This window comes from Myotis lucifugus, unplaced genomic scaffold (genome assembly GCF_000147115.1).
Source record: "Myotis lucifugus unplaced genomic scaffold, Myoluc2.0 scaffold_55, whole genome shotgun sequence".
Lineage (NCBI taxonomy): Eukaryota > Metazoa > Chordata > Mammalia > Chiroptera > Vespertilionidae > Myotis > Myotis lucifugus.
Window position 1 is genome coordinate 3407061 of NW_005871103.1, and position 19835 is coordinate 3426895.

At 41.9% G+C, this 19835-nt stretch overlaps 1 protein-coding gene across 2 annotated transcripts in view; it reads right to left on the reverse strand.

Annotated features, from left to right (window-relative positions):
- SYNPR (synaptoporin) overlaps positions 1-19835 on the reverse strand; it is a 260197-nt gene that overhangs the window by 87524 nt on the left and 152838 nt on the right. For both annotated transcript variants that reach the window (XM_006089039.3, XM_006089040.3), the window contains one exon: positions 6151-6275. In XM_006089039.3, coding sequence (XP_006089101.1) covers positions 6151-6275 — 125 coding nt within the window. The remainder of the gene's footprint in view (positions 1-6150; positions 6276-19835) is intronic.

A 19835-nucleotide genomic window follows, 5' to 3' on the forward strand; every position in this document is an offset into this window, starting at 1 on the left:
GTGCTTCTAATAAGACCATCTCCTCCCTTATGCCTCTTGCCCAGGAGTCGGTAAACTTCTTTTTTTAAGGGCTTTATGAGCCAGCAGACAAAACTGAGGATATTGTGTTGGTAGTTATGTAGTACTTACAATGTAATCATTTGAAGATTCTTAGCTTGTGAACTATAAAACCAGGCAGTGGGCTGGCTGAATTTGGCTCATGGTCGGTACTTGCCAACCCCTGCTCTAGCCGTCAGGGTGTGGGCGGCTTCCCACAGGTGCTAACCTCTGGGTTGCCTCTTGGTTCCGATCATCAAAGCTCTACCTAGTTCCTTCCTTGTATTACTTGAATAAACTGAGCCACCTAACATGAGCTCTCTTTTGAATGGACTCTGTCTGATATAGATATGACTTGTTTATGTCCCTAAACTCAGACATCAGGCCTCCACACCTGCCCTCTCCTCTCTGGAATACGCCGCCCTGATCGCTCCCAGGCACCACTCTCTGGCTCTCCTGCTCTTACTTCTTGCAGGTCTGTGCTGCAATGTCACACCATCAGGGAGATTTTCCCAGCAGTTCATCGAAAACAGGCTTCTCCCGCTGGCTCCTTCCTGTCCTCTCGACTTGTCCATGCCACTCCCTTTGCTCAGGACTTTCTTTCCGCTTCTCTTTTGAATGGCTTGGATGCCATCTCCTCAGGGAAGCCCTGCTGGAGTGTTTATAGCCGGGTATCCTTTAACCCTCAACACCCATCAACACCCACTTTCCATCTCTGAACTATGTTCACCCTCTTAGAAATGACCACTGCCGTTGTGTGTGTGTGTGTGTGTGTGTATCTTTACTGCCTTTCTCTCATCTCCATATGATTATAGATCTCACCAGGGAAGGGTCCTGTACTCTTTACCAACCAATATAAACCAAGCTTTACATAGTTCAGGGCCTTGTACACTGTAGGTGCTCAATAAATATTTATTGAGAGAATGAATAAAGGATCCAACATGGGGTCACTCACTGATGCAGGAAAGATGATTAGAGAATCTCCCCCTTGTATGAGAGGCCATCGGTTGACCACCCGGATCTCTCTGGCACCCACCATTTTTGTATACAAGGATGGTCTTAGGTGAGCATCCAAGATCTCTGCCCGAAGGCTTTCTTGGGCTGCAAGCACATGCTTGGTTGGCCATGGTCAGAAGCAACTTTTGACCAATGGCCAACAGGAGTAGGTAGATAATTACCACAGCTTCATCGCCTGCCTGATTGAATTCCTGTGAAGCATGTTACCCACAGTTTTGAGAAGTCTCGGTTTCCCCAGCTGCCCACAGTGGTACCTTGCCCATTAATCCAGTCTTTATTGGCTTTCTTCCTTTCCCTGTCTCACTCCCCACACTTTACTGGTATTTCCAGGGATCACCTGTACAAAAAATTACAAATGTCTGTATCAGGGTGAGCTTCCGGGAGAACCCAAACCAAGACATCCTTCTATTTAATTCTCCACCACCACTCTTACTTTGGGGAAGTATTGCAACAAGAGTTCCAAACTAGCAGTTCATATGTTGGACGGCAAACAGCAGAGTGGAGTGAAAGTAGAATAATTTGCCATTTATTATTTTTTTCATTGGACCCATGTCATGCCAGCAGCCATTTTGCCCCATTTTCTGTGATCTCTGCAGACATTCCCTACATATGAAAGCTCCTCTCTTCACTGCAGAAATCGCTGTCCTTGTCTTTGGCCACAGCTGTCATCTGGTGCCAACTCCCTGCGCGAGGTGCTATTAACGACATCAACAACCAGGATAACACAACTGATGAACACTTGATGTGTGCCAGACTCTGGGTTACACAATTAACTTAGATGACTTATTTGATCCGTCACAACCATACTCTGAGGAAAGTGATACATTTTCTTCTTATAATCAGGGAAGCTAAAGCCAGGGAGGTGATCATTTGCTCCTCTGCTGGGTGGCAGAACCGGAATTTGAAGCCAGATGTTTGGCAAGAGTTCCACCATCAGCCCTTTAGCTGCTCTACCTTCAAATCTCCCCAACTCTGTGCCCCATGGAATCACTGGGTTTCATCACACACAAAGTTTACTTTAAAGCACATTGAAATGAGATACTGTAGTAATGAAGTTTCTAAAACTTTAGCCAAAAAGAGTGAAATCCTTGGGTTATGAGAAACAATAAAGGAATGCTTAAATGTAATTGCAAATGAAGCATTTTCTGGACACAAGATATAAAAAAAATTGCAGCCCATAACATACTTACTTTCCCCGAATTGGCCCTTATGGTAAAATAAAAAATATTGTTCATTATCACCGCTCTAGCGCGTGGATCTTAAGGAAAAAATGCCTTCCCCCCGACAGAGCCAGCATTTCTAGATAATGGCCCGGACTCCACAGCTCCCCTGGCATCAACCTCCACCTGTGCCCACGCTCCAAACGGGCGGAGGGGAATTCTGACGCAGGACAGGCGGCTGGAGTCACAAAAGGAGAACTTTGCACAGTGGTGCCCAGATGAGCAGCCCCAGCTCATCTTTCCCTCCACACGGAGGCTCATCCTTCGAATTTTCTGTTTCAAGAATCACAAGACTCACAGTTTCATTCTCCCATCCCACTCATTCCAACAACCAACCAGGATCACGCTGACGGCACCGAGCGCCCTCCATCCTGTCACTTTGGGAGGTTTCCACTCTCTCAATACTTTAATGAGAGAAAAAATAAAAACGAAACTAACAATGAGCCTGATAATAATACCTTCAAGGACAACCCAAATAAGCTTTAAAGATAAGAACTAAGAGCAAGTTAATAAATGTAAGACAGTTAAATATGTACACACCTTTCAATGTTGCATATTGGGACAAAGAGGGTTGGGGAAGCTCCCATTCTGGGTGAAATGTCACATAATAAAGGGATTATTTTTGTTCAGAGTAATTTCGCTATTTAAGTAGAATAATGATCTCTTTTAGTTCTCTCATTTTAATTACCCTTTCTTGATTATGAAAGTAATAATAATATACTAAAAGAGACCTTATTGAATGCTATACCTTGAGTTCAGCATTTTGCATATATTGCTCATTTACTACAACACTACTGTGAAATAGGTGAAACTGTCTCTGTTTTACAGATAAGGAACAGAAACGGTAAGCAATTTTCTTAATATCACACAGCTATGCTAGTAAGTAGTAGCACCGTGGGGATTTGAACCCAGGCAGTTTGTCTCTATAGCTCAAGCTATACTATGTTGCCTCAGTACATTCACAGTGTAAAAAATTTCGAAAGCTTATTGTAGAATATCTGCAAAACTAGACAAATGTAAAAACAATACTGTATTTAATTCACTCATAATCTCACCACCTAGAAATCCAGAAGTCCTCCCCCCAAGAAAAAGTTTTTACCAGATTAGTACATTTGGTAGATGAGAAAACATCTAATGTTACTTGTTCATTTTAACCACAAATCAAAAGGAAGGTCAGGTGAGAAATATTTCATTCCCATAATAAAGTGATATATTGCTGAATGTAAATTCCTTTTGATATGAGTACATGTAGTGGTGTGAAGGAGTCGCATGGTTGGGCATATTTATCGGAAGCAGCACATATTTAGAAAAATTATCTAGCATTTGCTAAATTGACATAATCCTACATGTGATCATCTGATAAAAAAAGTTAAGTAGCTTCCTTTGAGGTCATTTACAAGAGATAACCATCCCCCCTTATCTGAAATTTCGCTTTTTACATTTCAGTTACCTGTGGCCAACCAAGGTTGGAAAATATGAAATGGGAAATTCCAGGAATAAATAATTCATAGGCTTTAAGCTGCGTGCTGCTCTAGGTAGTGTGATGCAACCCATGCCATCGGTGTCTGTCTTGCTTAGGATGTGAATCATCACTTTGTCCAGCGTCTCTGCTGTAGACGCTCCCAGCTACCTAGCAGCCGACTCAGTTATTAGATGGACTGCAGCAATATGGAGATGGCTGTACTCAAGTCAGCCTTACTTTACTTAATAATGCCTCATTCACTTTAATTCATCTATCACATGGGCATTGTATCGTCTCACATCCTCACAAGAAGGGGGAGTACAGTGCAACTCATGCAACTTTTATCACACCACATTGTTACAATCATTCCATTTTATTGTTGTTAATCTCTTACTGTGCCTGATTTATAAATTAAATCTTATCATAGATATGTATTTATAGGCCCTATAAATACTATAGGGCCTGGTACTCTCTGAAATTTCATGCATCCACCGGTGTCTTGGAATGTATCCCCTGAGGATAAGGGAGAACTACTGTAATTGTTTTTGTTCCAATGACTTGGCATTAGAGTTTATTGTGTTCCTTATGTTTGCAACAGACTGAATAGTTTGAAGCAGCTGAGTGCTCTCATTTTATTTCAAGATTATGATCAAATCATTGGCAATGGCTTATGAAGTTCCAGGAGAAAATAACTTTTTTATGATATACATCCCTAACATCTTGCTAACCCAACTTCTTTTGATACTAATGACTTCAAAATAATCTGCCTAAGTTCTCGATGCCGTTGCTTACTACTCAGATCTTCTCCAAGAAGATAATGGCACAACACTTTAAAATATCCAAATGTATCATTGAAGTTGCACCTCTAGTGAGACCTAGCCTCTTTGGAATGACATGTGTATTTCCTAGATGGGCATTAATTGGACAAAACTGCAAGGTACTCTGTGGGCTGAGTAGGTTCCTGAATAGTAGACAGTAAATGTTTACAGATGTGGTAAGCACAGTGGCAAAAGCGTTCTTGCTTTTTAGCACAGTGGTTTAAATTACTTCTAGGAGACCTAGGGTTCTGAGGAGATTTCACAGGAATAGCACAGCAGGGTAGGGTTGGGTGGAGGGTAAGGGAATGCACTGGGGGAGGGTGCTCTGTGTGTGGTAGGAAGAGGGCTGAGAACGAATAGCTGGATGCTTCAAGCCCCTTTCCTCCCCTGCTCCAACTTTCTCAATAACTCGTTTCTGTGCTTCTCTCAGTGATTCAAAGTGTGCATTAGAAGAGCGAAGGGCTAAGAAGTCTTCTTAAACTTATTTGACTATATAATTTTTAAATTCTTCCCTCCCACTTGGTCACCCTCCTTCTTTTATTCCTTCCTTAGAAACATGAAGAATCCAGGGCTCCATGGAGAGACTTGGGAAAGTGCTGCACTTGCCCGAGTAAGAAAAGCGTTGAGGTTCAATCTCTACCTTTCTCTGCAATTCCAGGGCCAGTGCCATGTCTGGCTCCATGTGGTTACTCCATGCATGTTTGTTAAATTGAAGGAAGCAAGAGAGTGCACTAATAAGATGCAAACATTGTGTTAAAAGTTGTTTTAAAAACATCACACTACTTATCTAGTGCCAAAAATTTGTGAGTAAATTATTTCAAAATTAAATTTAATTAATCCCCATTGGATCTGGATTGGAATCACAACATGTCTGATTCAAGAAAAGCCCTGGCACGTATTTTGTGAATAAGGCAAAGACAAAGATAAGGTATTACCTTCAGTCTGAATTTATAGAGATATTGAAGAAATTATCTCAAGCTAAGTATAGCAATAGATACATGAGCTCTGGTCTCAACCCAGGTGGGCTCAAACTCTAACTCTGCCATTTACTGGCCGAGGGAATGTGAGCAAACATATCTGTGCCTCAGTTTCCTCATTTTAAAATGGCGATGGTAATTGTGCTCCACTCAAAGGTCATTGTGATGACTAAATGAAATTAACAAGTAAACAGCAAGTAAAGTGACTGACACCTGGAAATAATATTAAAAATTAATCTTATTAGATACATTATCAGCCAATATTGCATAGTCAATATGAAGTTAGAGATGACACTAATCCTATTTAGAACTTAGGAGACGGTAAGATTGGGACTATGGGTGGGAGAAAGGATTGTATAACTGAGGTCTCCATGTTGATAGCCCCCAATATTGGACTACTTTTAGCAATTTTTTGGAGGAGAATCAGTTCTGGTTTGAAGGTACAACTCACACATCTTCTCAGGTGGGCATTTTACTTGTTTGGGTATTTTGTGGGCTCAGGCAGAATTCTTCCTGTTAACCCAGAAGTCCCTGGGAGGTTGCATTACTTTTTAAGAAACGATGGAAGGAAGATAGTGCCCTCTCTGCGTGGCCAGCAGGCACGAGCCACCACGCCTTACCTGAATGGGTAGGCAAACGCTATGTCAATGCTGAGGTTACTGTCCGTCTTGTTGACACAGTCCACACTCAGCCGCAGGCCTCCAGAATAGCCACCGCATGTTGAAAATGCAAATATTGCAAAAAGCTGTGAAGAACAAAACACAAATTATGAGAATGATGCTGATCCAATGAGAAATATCAACAGGAGTTTCATGGTGGATTGAGAGAGGTTATGGTTCTGCTAACGTTTGGTTCAGGCTGGAAGATGAAGGCAGGGTGATGGTGGAGAACAGGGAGGTGGCATCTGCAGAAACAGTCTGGCAAGCTAGAGCGACTTCGCCTGGAGATAAACTGAACACGAGGCCAAACACCTGTGTTTGAGTGTGTAAAGGCTGCCAGGCCTCAGAAGGTGGAGATGTCATTTCACACCAAAGAGTGTGGAAAGCTTTGTGCACCATGGGGTTAATGATGGACGCCTCCAGATGGGAAGAATTTGAGGTGTCTCCTGACTTTCTTCTTTTTGTTTATCTGTATTTTTCTATTCTACAATAAACATGTTTGTCTTTTTTTGTTGTTGTTAATATTGGTTTTATGTTTGTCTTTTGAAATAAATAATTATTAAAAAGACAAGATCAAAATTTTTTGTTATGATAGTTTTAATCAAGATAAAGCATGTGAAACTAATGCTTTGCATTATTTGGACAATAACTCATAATCCTATGTAATAAAAGCCCAATATGCAAATCAACTGAATGGTGGAACCACTGGCGAAATGACCGGTCGCTATGACGTGCACTGACCACCAGGGGGAAGACGCTCAATGCAGGAGCTGTCCCCAGCTCACAGGCCCCAGGCCAGTCAAGGCAGGTGCCAGCGGGGACCCCCTCATCACCCCACTGGTCGGCCTTCAGAGGGAGTTGACCGGCAGTGGAGGGCGGGGCTGGCAAGTGGGCAGTGCCAGGCCAGCCAAGGCGGGTGCCAGTGGGGGCTCCCCGATTACCCCACAGATCGCTGGCCATGCCTAGGGACCCTACCTGTGTATGAATTTTGTGCACTGGGCCTCTAGTCTTATATAATAAAAAGATAGAATGCAAATTGACTGAACGGCAGAATGACTGGTCACTATGACATGCACTGACCACCAGGGGGCAGACGCTCAATGCAGGAGCTGCCCCCTGGTGGACAGTGCTCTCCCACAGGGGGAGCGCCTCTCAGCCAGAAGTCCTAAGCCAGGCTCACAGCTGGCAAGCACAGCAGCGGTGACGGGTGCCTCTCCCACCTCCTCAGCAGTGCTAAGGCTGTCTGGAGTGGGCCTATGCTGTCAGTCATACATCCCCCGAGGGCTCCTGGTCTGTGAGAGGGTGCAGGCTGGGCTGAGGGATCCCCCCCCCCCCCCCCGAGTGCACGAATCTCACGCACTGGGCCTCTAGTTTATAATAAGAATAGATCTTTTCCAGTTGTCCAGAAAACAAACTCAGCATATGCATTTAAGAGCAATTACCATAATGTATTTATAACTGCAGCTTACTTACTACTTATATCATCAGTTTGTTTTAATCCTTAAAAGCACCAGCACCAGAAACAACTTGATCTATATTTACTGTTGACATGTTTTTATGTTTACTGATTTTAAATAGAAAAATATTTTTAATCCCTCTTTCTCTTCACATCTTTAATATAAAGCCTTTTAGAGATGTATTGTTGGCTTTTTTTTTCATTATACCCTTCCATTCAGACATTTCATATCACTGCTAGAAAGTATAAAGAAACAGAAAGGCTAGTAAAAGTATTAAGTGAAAAATATTGAGTTCGGAGACTATTCAGACGCTCAGGATGATGTTTATACATAGATTTAAATATAGATTTTTCAACAATACCACTAAAAGCTTTGAGAGCAAAGAAAGTAAGACTTGCAGCCTCCCTGGGTGTTTCCTCTAACAAATGCATTAGTTCTTCCATTGTATCCGCCCGCTCCATTTTGGTTTGTACTCCACTCCTGCATGTGCCCGGTCTTCACGTGTGGCGAGGACACACTCCCAGAGCTGGGGCTGAGGTGATGAGCACCGATAATCCACTTGGACCATGTGGGCTATTGCAGAGCCCGTTGAGAAGTGCACAAATCTTGTGGGGGCTTCTAAGTCATTACGATTTGTACTGAGACAAAAAAAAGATTTTTTTTGCCTCAACTTGATAGTTTGAAAAAGCTTTCAGTTCCCAATACATAAATCATTAATCCTTTAGTTGAAAAAAGAATAGGAATTTTGAATTAGTAAATATTTGAATTGTTCTTATGATCAGAGAATTTTATATCTAAAGGGTTGGGATGAGTAGGTGAGTATCTGAGAGGTGCCATTTCAGAGCACCAGGTCTCAGTGTGTGTGAGCCTCAAGCCAGCCTTGGTGGTCACATCTCTGTGTGAGTTGCTCTTTCTAAGTCAACTGTTGAAAGGTTCAGCTGGTTAACAATTAATGTCATGGGCTAGCCTGGTACAGAACTTGGATCTGGGAGAATTAAGCACTGACAATTAGAAGCAGAATCTCAAAGACGTCTTCAAGAAAGAAGATGAGAGGGCAGGCATAGCCGAAGATGGCAAGTAAGAAAATGCCAACTTTGTCCACTTAGGGTAACTAAATTCAAAAGAATGTCTTTGCTGTTAAAAAAAAAAAGGCAATCAAATGCATTTACCACACTGACCCACACTGTAATATTCCCATTTATTTTAACTTTTGGAATTCAGCTTCTTGCCATAGGTTGGGGTCCCTATTAGCAGGGGTGGGGAACGTCCAGCCCACGAAATCATTTGGTCTGGCACCGCCAAGGCATTATGGTTGAATTAATGAAATGCTTGACCAAATATAGCAGGCTAATTTTTAGGTTGATAATTTGTATAGCCCGTGAATGATATAAATATAAAAATGGCCCTTGGCCAAAAAAAAAAAAAGGTTCTCCACCCCCCCACCCCTGCTATCAGAAACACTAGCTCACTTTGCATTGCAGGAGGAGTTATTGATGCCTTACAATAACTATACGTGAACAGGCTCTGGAATGTGACTTTGGCATTGTTGCTTAATTTCCTATGTCTTGGTTTCCTCATCAATACAATAGCATTGATATGAAGTCCTCTGGGTCATTTTGCTATTCATAATATGAGTAGACAAGAAGGCTGCTAGTGCTGCTAAGGTCACCAGGGCCTGCTCAGGAGGCAAAACAGGTGTTACCCATAACACCTGCCGCCTCACTCACTCAGTGAAGGAAGAAGAGCCTCAGAACTGTCGGTCCCAATTGGCCATTTAACGTTAGTAGGCAAAGGCTGGTTGATGAGACAACCTTCACGAGGAAAGCAATCTTTTGTGGATCACTTTTTGTGTGCATGGCAGTTTTAAGTCGTTAGTTTTTAAAATCAGTATTTTAAAAATGAAAAAAACTTGACCAGAAAACTATAGTAGATATGGTCAGAACAAAATGGGTTTCTATGAGTTAGTGTGTGTAAAACATTTAGAACAGATCCTGGCACAGGATAACCACTCAATAAATGTTCTTGAATGTTATTCCTGTAAATAGACGTGGATGAGCGCCTTCATAAGATGTTTCATCAAATAGGAAATTTAGACTTATTCATCCCTAGCCAATCTATACAACCACCAGCCACAGTGAAGCAAGACCCAGGTGCTCCAGAAAAACTGATGATTTCTGCTTTTACTGCTTTTCTTCCTAGTTTGACTCACCAGTGGACTTGGGAGGCATTCAGAAGCTACTGCAACCCACTCCGCACTCTGGGGACAAAGCCCGTGAATGTCAGGGCCACAGGGACCCTGATCTCTTGTCGCTGCGGCATGCATGTGCTTACTTCTCATGACCAAGAGCTCCTCTGGCAGCTCTTTGTATTGGCAGGAATAAAGAGGAAGGGAGTTTAATTGTTCAATGCTTAAGCCTAGATTCCATCAGATAATACAGGGTGTCTCAGCCTTTGGTGCCTTGTCAGGATGGCACCTCTGGCATGTCTTCCAGAAGTGGGAATGGAGTGCGGGAGCCCAAGCCCTGTGGTGTGGCTGTGGCGATAGCACTCCCTGTCCAAGCTTCCTCACCTCAAAACAGGGAAACCCTCTGTCTCCCTGAATCAAGGAGAGAATTAAATGAGGTGCAGTAGGTACTCATGTGCAGCCCCCTCTCAATTCATGCAGAGATTCATGTGGTATTTACACACGTGTAAGGGTTGTGTGCATGATTGGTATTATATTCCTCTATTAAAGATGTGGCCCAATAAATAGTATAATGTCTTTCAACAGTTTCCTGTTTTAAAAATTCCTTGAGCCGAAACCGGTTTGGCTCAGTGGATAGAGCGTCGGCCTGCGGACTGAAAGGTCCCAGGTTCGATTCTGGTCAAGGGCATGTACCTGGGTTGCGGGCACATCCCCAGTGGGAGATGTGCAGGAGGCAGCTGATCGATGTTTCTCTCCCATCGATGTTTCTAACTCTCTATCTCTCTCCCTTCCTCTCTGTAAAAAATCAATAAAATATATTTTTAAAAAAATCTCAAATAAAAAATCTAAATTTAAAAAAAAAATTCCTTGAAATATTGAAGTGTAGTGAGTTAGAGTAGAAGGTAGAAAGACAAATCCTGGTAATTTCAGCACTGAATGGCTACAGAGAAGTTGCCGTTACCATTCTGTCTTATTTTAAAGTGCTTTATATATAGTAAGATATTATTAATACCACCATGTAATGAACTTAAGATGGAATGATAATTATGTATTTAATTGGCTCAAAATGTTAAATGCATAGAAAGCAGGCATCAGACTATTGAAACCACACACATCACTGTGGTTTTATTTTTAACTTCTATTGAGTTCTGAGAACAAGATGTTGTATGGGAGTTAAATATGATGCCCGTGGGATTTCTGGTTAACTTTCTCCTTTCCCCACAGTCCTTACTGATTAAAGGGAAACCATACTGTGTGACCAATACCAAATTCAATAATATCATGAGGTGAGGATTAAACAGATAATATCTGTACAACACGGCAGCGTCAGATCCTGCTGAGCGAGGGACATATTACAGGGATGGTTGATTCTGTACTTGGGAGTGTGAAATCAACTCCTTCAGAGTATATCAGCTGAGCCTGGCCCAGTAACTAGAATACATTAAGACAGTGGGGAGAGGGAACTGCAAATTCTTTGGGGGTCAACATTCTCTTGGTGTCAAATGGAAACCTAGAGTGGAAGGGACCTTTGGAAATCCTCCCACCAATTTCTCTGCCCAGCCACCTACCCCAGGTGGTGACACCAGAAGTCCTGGCATCAGGCGGACCAGAGCTCGGGTCCAATTCCCGGCTGTCTATACTGAGTGAGTTCACTTCTCCACCCTCTGCATTCCCATCTTTCCTAAAACCCCCAATTCTCCTCAAACAAAGCAGGCTCCTCACCTCTAGCACATTCCAACGTATCAATACTGTAACCACTGGCCCATTCACTCACTTCTTTTCAGTTTAGGAGACTGAAACAAATCTCCTGCAATAAACTCTCATTTTACTACTGTCTTGAATGATGTATGGCTCCGTTCCTAACAACAACATATGTATTACTCTCTAAATGGACAGAATTGGCTGGTGGAGACTCGCCTTGCTTGTAGCCTGATTAGAAATACACTCAGGTGGATAAGAACAGAAGAATTGCCTTGCATTTTCTGGCTTAATAAGTATCCACAAGCCAAAATCGCCCATAGCAGGAATATCTTTGCACAGTTAATGAAACTAAAGATTTTCCCCTGGAAAGAGGCCAAGCAGCTCCCTCCTTGGAACTGATTGACCCACATAAGGAAAATCAATGAAAGCTGCTATTACTACTTCTGGTTACTTTGCAAGGCATAGTTGAAAGCAATGGGTTGGAGGAGGACAGGCAATCAAGCTGATTAATGGCTCTCGTAGGACTCTGTGGTCTGCAGTGATGTCAAGGAGCGGACATCTTCCAAGGCCTGATACACAACCTCAGGCATGAGAGATGTCTTGGAAGAAGTAAGTGGGAGTAAGGAGACTGGTTACAAAAGGTATTGGGAGATTGGGACCAAGTACTGGTACTTATATTACCACCAAGCAGTGTGTGCTGACAATCAGATAGCCAGAGAGCAAAACTTGTATTTATAGCATTTACCAATTGCCATGGTGTAAATATACCCACCATGGCCAATTCCCAACATAATACTTCTGAACCTTGATTGGGAAGAGAGCTGCACAATTCACTGGGTTCCAACACACTACTGCCACCAGGGGACTTCCCCTGACTCTCCCCTGTGGACAAGAACCCTGGGCTGTTTCATTGAGTCGCTCCTATTATGTCATACACCTTGGGCTGATTTCATGGAGATACAATTATTCATTCTTTGACCCGTTTACCCACTCAATCTCTCATTCACTTCTTTATTGTAGCATAGGTTGTTGATGTTTCACCTAAACCCCCTTACCCACCCTAGAGGCCACCTGCAGCCTTAGGGGGACAGTCCTTGTACACACCAAAGGCTTTCCCTTCAAACCCCGAGTCTCTCTACTGAGGGCTTTCTCGGGGAGCAGGAATGTGCTCAGCCTGTGACTGAGGCATCAGTAAAGTCCCTGGGAGTTAAGTCCATGGCAGCTTCCAACCAACGTGTCATGAAAATTGGTGGATAAAACTCCAGCGCCCTTGCGCCTCTGTGGGAGAATTTTCAGGTGTGTTCAATCGTTTCTCATAGGATTCCACCGAGGTTGAGCAACAGTTGCCTGCAGCAACCTCTGCTCATTCACATGCCCTTGGTCGGCTTCCCTTCTTTCTCTGTCCCATTTCTCCACTCACCATCATGCTTCCTGGCATCACCTCTCCAATAGAGCTCTTGAGACAAAATTCTCATCTCAGGATCTGCTTTTGGAAAATCCAACTGAGACGGTTATTGAACATTGACCGACTACCTGTTACTTTGAAGGCATTGCAATGGGCTTTAAGATATATTTATAAAGGGAGCAGTATCTATCTCCTATCTCACTTCTCTCAGCATCTAACTTAGCACTCTCAGCTCTTTCTAAATAAGCTGCTCTCCTTGTAATAGGAAGTCTTCTTTGACTACACTGCCTGGAGTGGACCCTCTGACTCCAGCCCACCCCTACTCTGGTCCCATTATTTCCTGGTGTGGGGGTTTTTTTGGTTGTTTTTTTTTTTACATGAGCAGACTTCCTAATATCTCTATTTGTTTGGCATTATTTCTTCTCCTGTTTGTTTTGTTTGACCACTTCCCTGAAGAAAGGTAATACACTTGACCTTGTTTCTGTTTGACTCTGTCGTTATGCACAGTGCTCGATATGAAGTAGGTGTTCCCTAAATACTTGTTGGCTAAACAAGTAAATACATCCTCCCCACACCTCCAAGGAACTTGCTGTCTATTTGGGGATACAGACAAGTGAATGAACAGGCAGTAATTGGATCATGTTAGAGGAAAACATGGTACATATTTGCAGAGGATGAGAGGAGACATGAAGAATAGCTGTCTGGAGAAATGGATAGCTAAGCAGAAACCAGGAAGCATGTAGGTTCTATCCAGGGAAGAGGGAGAAGAGTATTCTAGGCAAAGAGAGTAGCAAATCAAGTTATACTCAAGTAAACAAGTAAGGCACATTGGACTATGCACTTAGTATCACTGAAGCAGACATCTGTAGGGTAGAAAGAAGGGAGTGACTGTTCAAGATGCAGGCAGGGATCCGTCAGGTATGGTCTAAACTACAGCCCTGTGCCCTATCCAGCCACATCCATTCATCTATGGCTGCTTTCATGCTACACAAAGCCAAGCATGTTTACTGTCTTCCCCTTACAGAAAGTTTGTCAATGTGAAGAAACCCGGGTCTCATGGAGGCACTGAATTTTTAGCAGGGGAGGGGCAAGACCAAATACTAGTATGCACTTCAGAAAGGCCACACTAGTTGCAGTGGAGAATGGACTGAGAGTGGGGGTGCGAGATACTGGAAGATGTGCAAGTGTCTGACTTCCCCAGATGGTCCGCAAACCTTTTGCCAAGGACCACATCTCAGGCATCTTTGTGTTCTCAAAACATCATAGGTGATTCATAAATTTTAATCAAGTAAATGAACATAGGGTGGGGCAAAATTAGTTTACAGTTGACGGCATAGAAAATAATAATTAATAGATGACAATACAAGAATAAACTCTGTGTTTAGCATACTCACAATTGTAAACCTATTTTTGCCACACCTGCATATGAATGAAGATGAGATGAAGTACTTGGAAAAGTATATTCTGGCACTGGAGAACAAAATAAAAAACAGTGTGTGATAGTGATGATGATGATGATGATAGTAATAATAAACAACCACATTTGGTTTTCTGGACCAGTCTCTTCAGTAAGTACATTATTTACATGAACTCAATCTTCTCAACACTCCCTTAAAACAGAAACACACCCCTTGTTTGACAAATGAGGAAACTGAGGTTAAACAGCATGCCAAGGTCACAGGGTTTATTGGTACATGAAGTAGTCATGGTTTGAACAGGGATCTGCCTTTCTCTAAAGTTTATCTTCCTTTTTCCCAACTCTCCCAGGGCTGTGAAGGGGCCCCTCTTGGCTGCAGCATGTTATGGAAAGACTAACGCAGAAATACCAATCGTGGCTTGTTAAGCTTTCTCTGTCACATCAATGCTTCGAAAGCCAGGTGAGCACTAAATGAAGCATCTGTGAGACAAAGCCCTGATCATAACTGGATGTTAGTGGCAGCTTTTGTATTTTGCATCAGCAACACAAGCCTTCACCCTGCAGCCTCACAGCCCTTCAGGGGGAGGGAGTTAGGGTCTGACATGGTAGGAACATTGAACGAGCCTGATGTAAGTTGGTTATGCCAATTACACGTGACAAACCCCTCCTGTCAGCCACTCACCGTGGGGTGGGGTGGCTTTCTCATTTTCAGACATCTCAAACATTCAACAGTTTATAGGCTAAAGAGACCCAGTTTCTGTCCTTCTACCTCCTGTGATGAGCCCCCTTGTCCCTTTCCTTTTATGACTTGCTTGGGGCTGATGAACCATTTGTCCTCAGCACCCTGAAGGGCCTTTCTGAAAGCAAGGTTGTTTATAGACACTGATTACCTCAATTAGCCCTGGAAAAGTGAGGAATGCCTCCTGTCAGGATATTTTCTGGTGCAGAAAGCGTTTTTTACTAACTGTGACTTCCCTTATACCCCATTCACTCCCTAGGAGGCCCCCAGCTGACTGACAAACACCCCTAAAACTTAATGTTCCATTTCTACCCATCTTTGTCCAATTCTTCTCTCTGTTAGTGTTTCTGCTCCTGCTGATAATTGGATTTTTCCAAGGAAATTGACCAAGCACCTTCTTGGCCATCAGTTTATGGTTATTGCAACACTGACCCAGAAGGCTTTGTGAACAATCCTATAAAACCTGGGGTGAGACCTTCATGTGAAGATTTAAAACTGCAAGTTGTCCCTGGAAGGCAATAGAATTGAATCTGATTGGGAACCACTGAAAACCATTGTCCAAAGCTCTCCCCATAGAGCTGTGTGTTTTTTCCTGTCATTGTGTATACCTATCTGTGTTCTTAACTAGCGCCAATGCCCTCCACGCTGCATCCCATCTCCTGCTGCCTGTTAAAACTGGGATACTGTGCTCTTCTGTCTGCCTTATGATTTGTGTGAAATCTTCCCAGACAAAAGCAGCCTTACAGAATTGGTACTTCACCCCATCACCTGAGGAATTCTAACCAAGCACAGCAGAAAAAGAATTCCAATTACTTACATAACAAAAGTTTCCATTTTCATTTTCTTAAACCTGCAGCTTGGAGACAGAAAGCTTGACCTACAGTGGCTGAAATAAGGGGTTTGTGTTTCATATACACCGAGAAGTCCAGAACCAAGTGGCTACTGGTATTGATGATGACTAGGCCAACATCTCTTCGGTCATTATGGTCTTTGCCTCATAGTCACCAAAGGGCTGCTGTCTCCATGGACATCCTTAGCTGCATGGGAGACTGGGAAGTAAATATTCGGCTTTCCTGGGCTCTGTAGGGGAGGTAGGCAAGAGCACAAGGCCTGGGAATGGCTGTTGAGTCACTCAGTCCCCACAGTTTGCCACAGATACTTGTGGGAGGAAAAGACAGGGTCATCAAGCCCACTCAATGTCTGGCCATTTCCTTTTCCCCGGAGAATACCTTAACACGTGTCTATAAATTGAAATGTGAATTTCTGCTCAAATTTTATTTTCCAGCATAAGCTTGACACAAAACTTTAAAGTAAAATGCATAGTTGAAATAGTAAAAATAGCCTGTCCGGTGTGGCTCCATGGTTGAGCATCAACCTATGAACCAGGAGGTCAAGGTTCGATTCCAGGTCAGGGCATATGCCCCGGCTGTGGGCTTGATCCCCAGTACAGGTGTAGGGGGCAGTCGATCAATGATTTTTCTCTCATCATTGATGTTTCTATCTTTCTTCCTCTCCTTTCCTCTCTGAAATCAATTAAAATATATATAGAAAAAGAAATACTAAAAATAAATTGATAACAATCTTCATGTCTATAAAAAATATAGAGTAATCAAGTAAATTCTGAGGCAACCAATGGAATATTATGCAACAGTTAAAAAAATAAATAGCAATCTAGAAAGTTGTAATCTTTTAGAAAGCAAAAAAAAGCAAATTGCCAAGTATTACATACATGCATTGCATTTCTGTAAAAGGAATATTTATACATATACACATTTTTATAGACTTGAAAAGGTCTACAGAGGTAGCACTGAAGAATTATCAGTTAGTATGATCAAAGAAAGAACTTTCCAGGCAGAATCTCAGTTTATAATTATTTTCTATATTATTTCCATTCCTTCCAGTAAAAGCATGAATAACTCAAAAGAAGTTTTCTCAAAAATGCCAATTTAGACAACCTCTGAGTGACTTGAGCAAAGTAAATTTAGGCCTGCCAATAGATGGAGTGCTGTTTTTAACTTTCTTTTGGATAAAATATGTAAAATCAAAGAAACCCCACTCCCTTCCAGAATTATCTTCAATAGTATCTTTGAATTATTTATATTTGCAGAGAATGTAAACAGAGTAATACTTTTGCCTGCTTATTTATTAAAGTATTTTGGCAAAGTCACTTTTTAGAAACAAGATAAAACTATTTCACAATATGCCGTGGCACATATGTCAATCATAAGTTGAGTAAAAAGTATGACTAACCTTTCATCAGATTCAATGACAGTAACTTTTTAAAGGAATCAGCTCCAACTCTCAATTCTTCCTATCTGTCATAATGGAATAACAAGAAAAACTAAAAATTCAACAGGGCTGACACCATGTTTCTCATGCCTGATTACAGAGTCTTGTGAATTAATTTCTTGCTTATCATACTGTTTTTGAACTTGCCATTTTTCCAGGGTAAACTTATGATGTGGACTTTCTGAATTTTCTTACTTACCATAGCCATCTCTTAGAGCAGTGGTCGCCAACCTTTCGGACCTCACGGACCACCAGTGGTCTGAGGACCACCGGTTGGCGACCGCTGTCTTAGAGCACTGAAGAAAATCACTGATGATAGATATCTTACCAGCATACTTCTGTTTGAAAGAAAAAGTAGAGCAAGTGTGGTCACAGACCAGAGCCATGTTCTACACCTCAGAAATACACATTGAGTAAGCTGGCATGAATTATTTCTTGCCAGAAACAATGTTTTCATGATAATGTAGATGATTAGAATTTTTTTTACCTGAAGCTAACTTACAACTCTAAACCCCATTTTAAAATATAATTTTTTTTCATTGTTTTCAGATGAAAGAGAAATCACTGATTGGCTGCCTCCTGCAGGCCCCCTAGTGGGATCAAGCCTGCAACATGGGCATGTGCCCTGACCGTGACCTCCTGGTTCATGGGTTGACACTCAAGCACTGAGCCACACCAGCCACGCTAACCCCCCCCCCCTTTTCTTTTAAAAAAAGAGTAAGCCTCAGAATACCATGTCCAATGTCCTTTGAATAGATAAAAAAGTCAAATTGGGATTGTATTATGATTGAATTTCAGTATATTTGGTATGTCTCCTTTAAGATTTAAATATTTCATGAACTAGAGTTGTAGTTATATCCATAAAGCAAATTAGGATAACATAAGATTTTTTTGGAAAAAATACTGATCAACAACAAATTGACCACTTTCAACTAATGTCTTTTTACTAGATGGCCAGGGTCATTAAACAGAGAAGCTTATCTCATTCTCCATTCTTTTTTTCTAAGATTTGTTTTGCTTAACATTTAGCATCGCCTTGATGAAAGACTAGCTCCAGATCCTATGAAAAGAACAGTAGGAATTAGTCATAACTATGTATTGTCAGAAGCATTTTGAAACATGCAATAGCTATGTATAGAGAGTTGAAGGCCTTTTATATTCTGCTTCTTCTGAACCTGCACACTGCACTAGCAAGCTGAAGCTCTACACTGCTCATACTCCAAGACGTTCACGAAGTTGTTTTGATCATTCTGATTCTTGACCTGGAAATCAACGCCTGAATCTCTCAAACATGAATCATGGTCATCAAATCACCTCTGTAATGACAGGGCACTTACTACCATCTATTATTTCATTATGTAATAAAGAAAGAAGCAAACCTAAAACAGGCAGTTACAGGTAGCGTGTCATTCATATTGAAAAATACTCAAAATACCAGAGGAAGTTCTACAGGAACAGTTTTCAGTATATGCTAAAGTAATCTTCTCTGATTATAATTCTAATCATAATAATAACAAACAGTTGCTGCTACTTAGTGAGATTTACTTGTGTCCCACAATGCAGTAGCTGTTTTACAGATATTATCCCTTTGAAATCTCATCGCTCTGTGAGGTTGGGACCATAACCCTCTCCATTTCAGAGCCATAGAAAACTAGGACTTAGAGAGGTTGAATGATTTGTCTAAGGCAACCCAGACAAAGAATGATAGTTTGAATTCACGACTATACTAAACATAAAATCATAAAAATCTATTGGTAACTGTTAAAGAATATGAGGGAACAAACCCTTTATTTTAATAATTATAAAATAAAAAGGAAGAACCAGTCATTTGTCTTGCCTTTTCTTTACAGGTGCTACCAGTAAGTGACCAAAGAGTGGGGAGGAAGTGCTCCTTTGTTGGACTTCTCAATAATAAAGAAGAAATGATAGAATTGAAACCTGTTATGGACTGAAAGTCTGCTCCCCCAATTCATTTGTTAAGGCCCTAACCCCCAGTGTGGCTATATTTGGAGATGTTGCCTCTAAGGAAGTAATTAAGGTTAAGCAAGGTCATAAGGGTAGGTCCCTGATCCCATAAGACTAGTGTCCTCATAAGAAGAAAGAGCAGAATGCTCCTCCCTCTCCCCCTCCATGTGCACCCACTAAGGAAAAGCCGTGTGAGCACACAGCAAGGTGGTGGCCTCCTACAAGCCAAGAGGAGAGGCCTCAGGAAGAAACTGTTGACATCCTGAACTTGAACTTCTCAGCCTTCAGACTGTGAGAAATAAATTTCCATTGTGTAAGCCACTCAGTCTGTGGTACTTTATTATGGAAGCCCAAACTGACTAAGACACAACCTTAATTTAAAGGCTGATGGCTGATCCACAAAAAGAGAGACAACCAGATATTATGTGCTTCTAAGGGGAGAAGACCTCACAAAATTTTAAGTATTCTTGGCCAAAAGAAAAAAATAA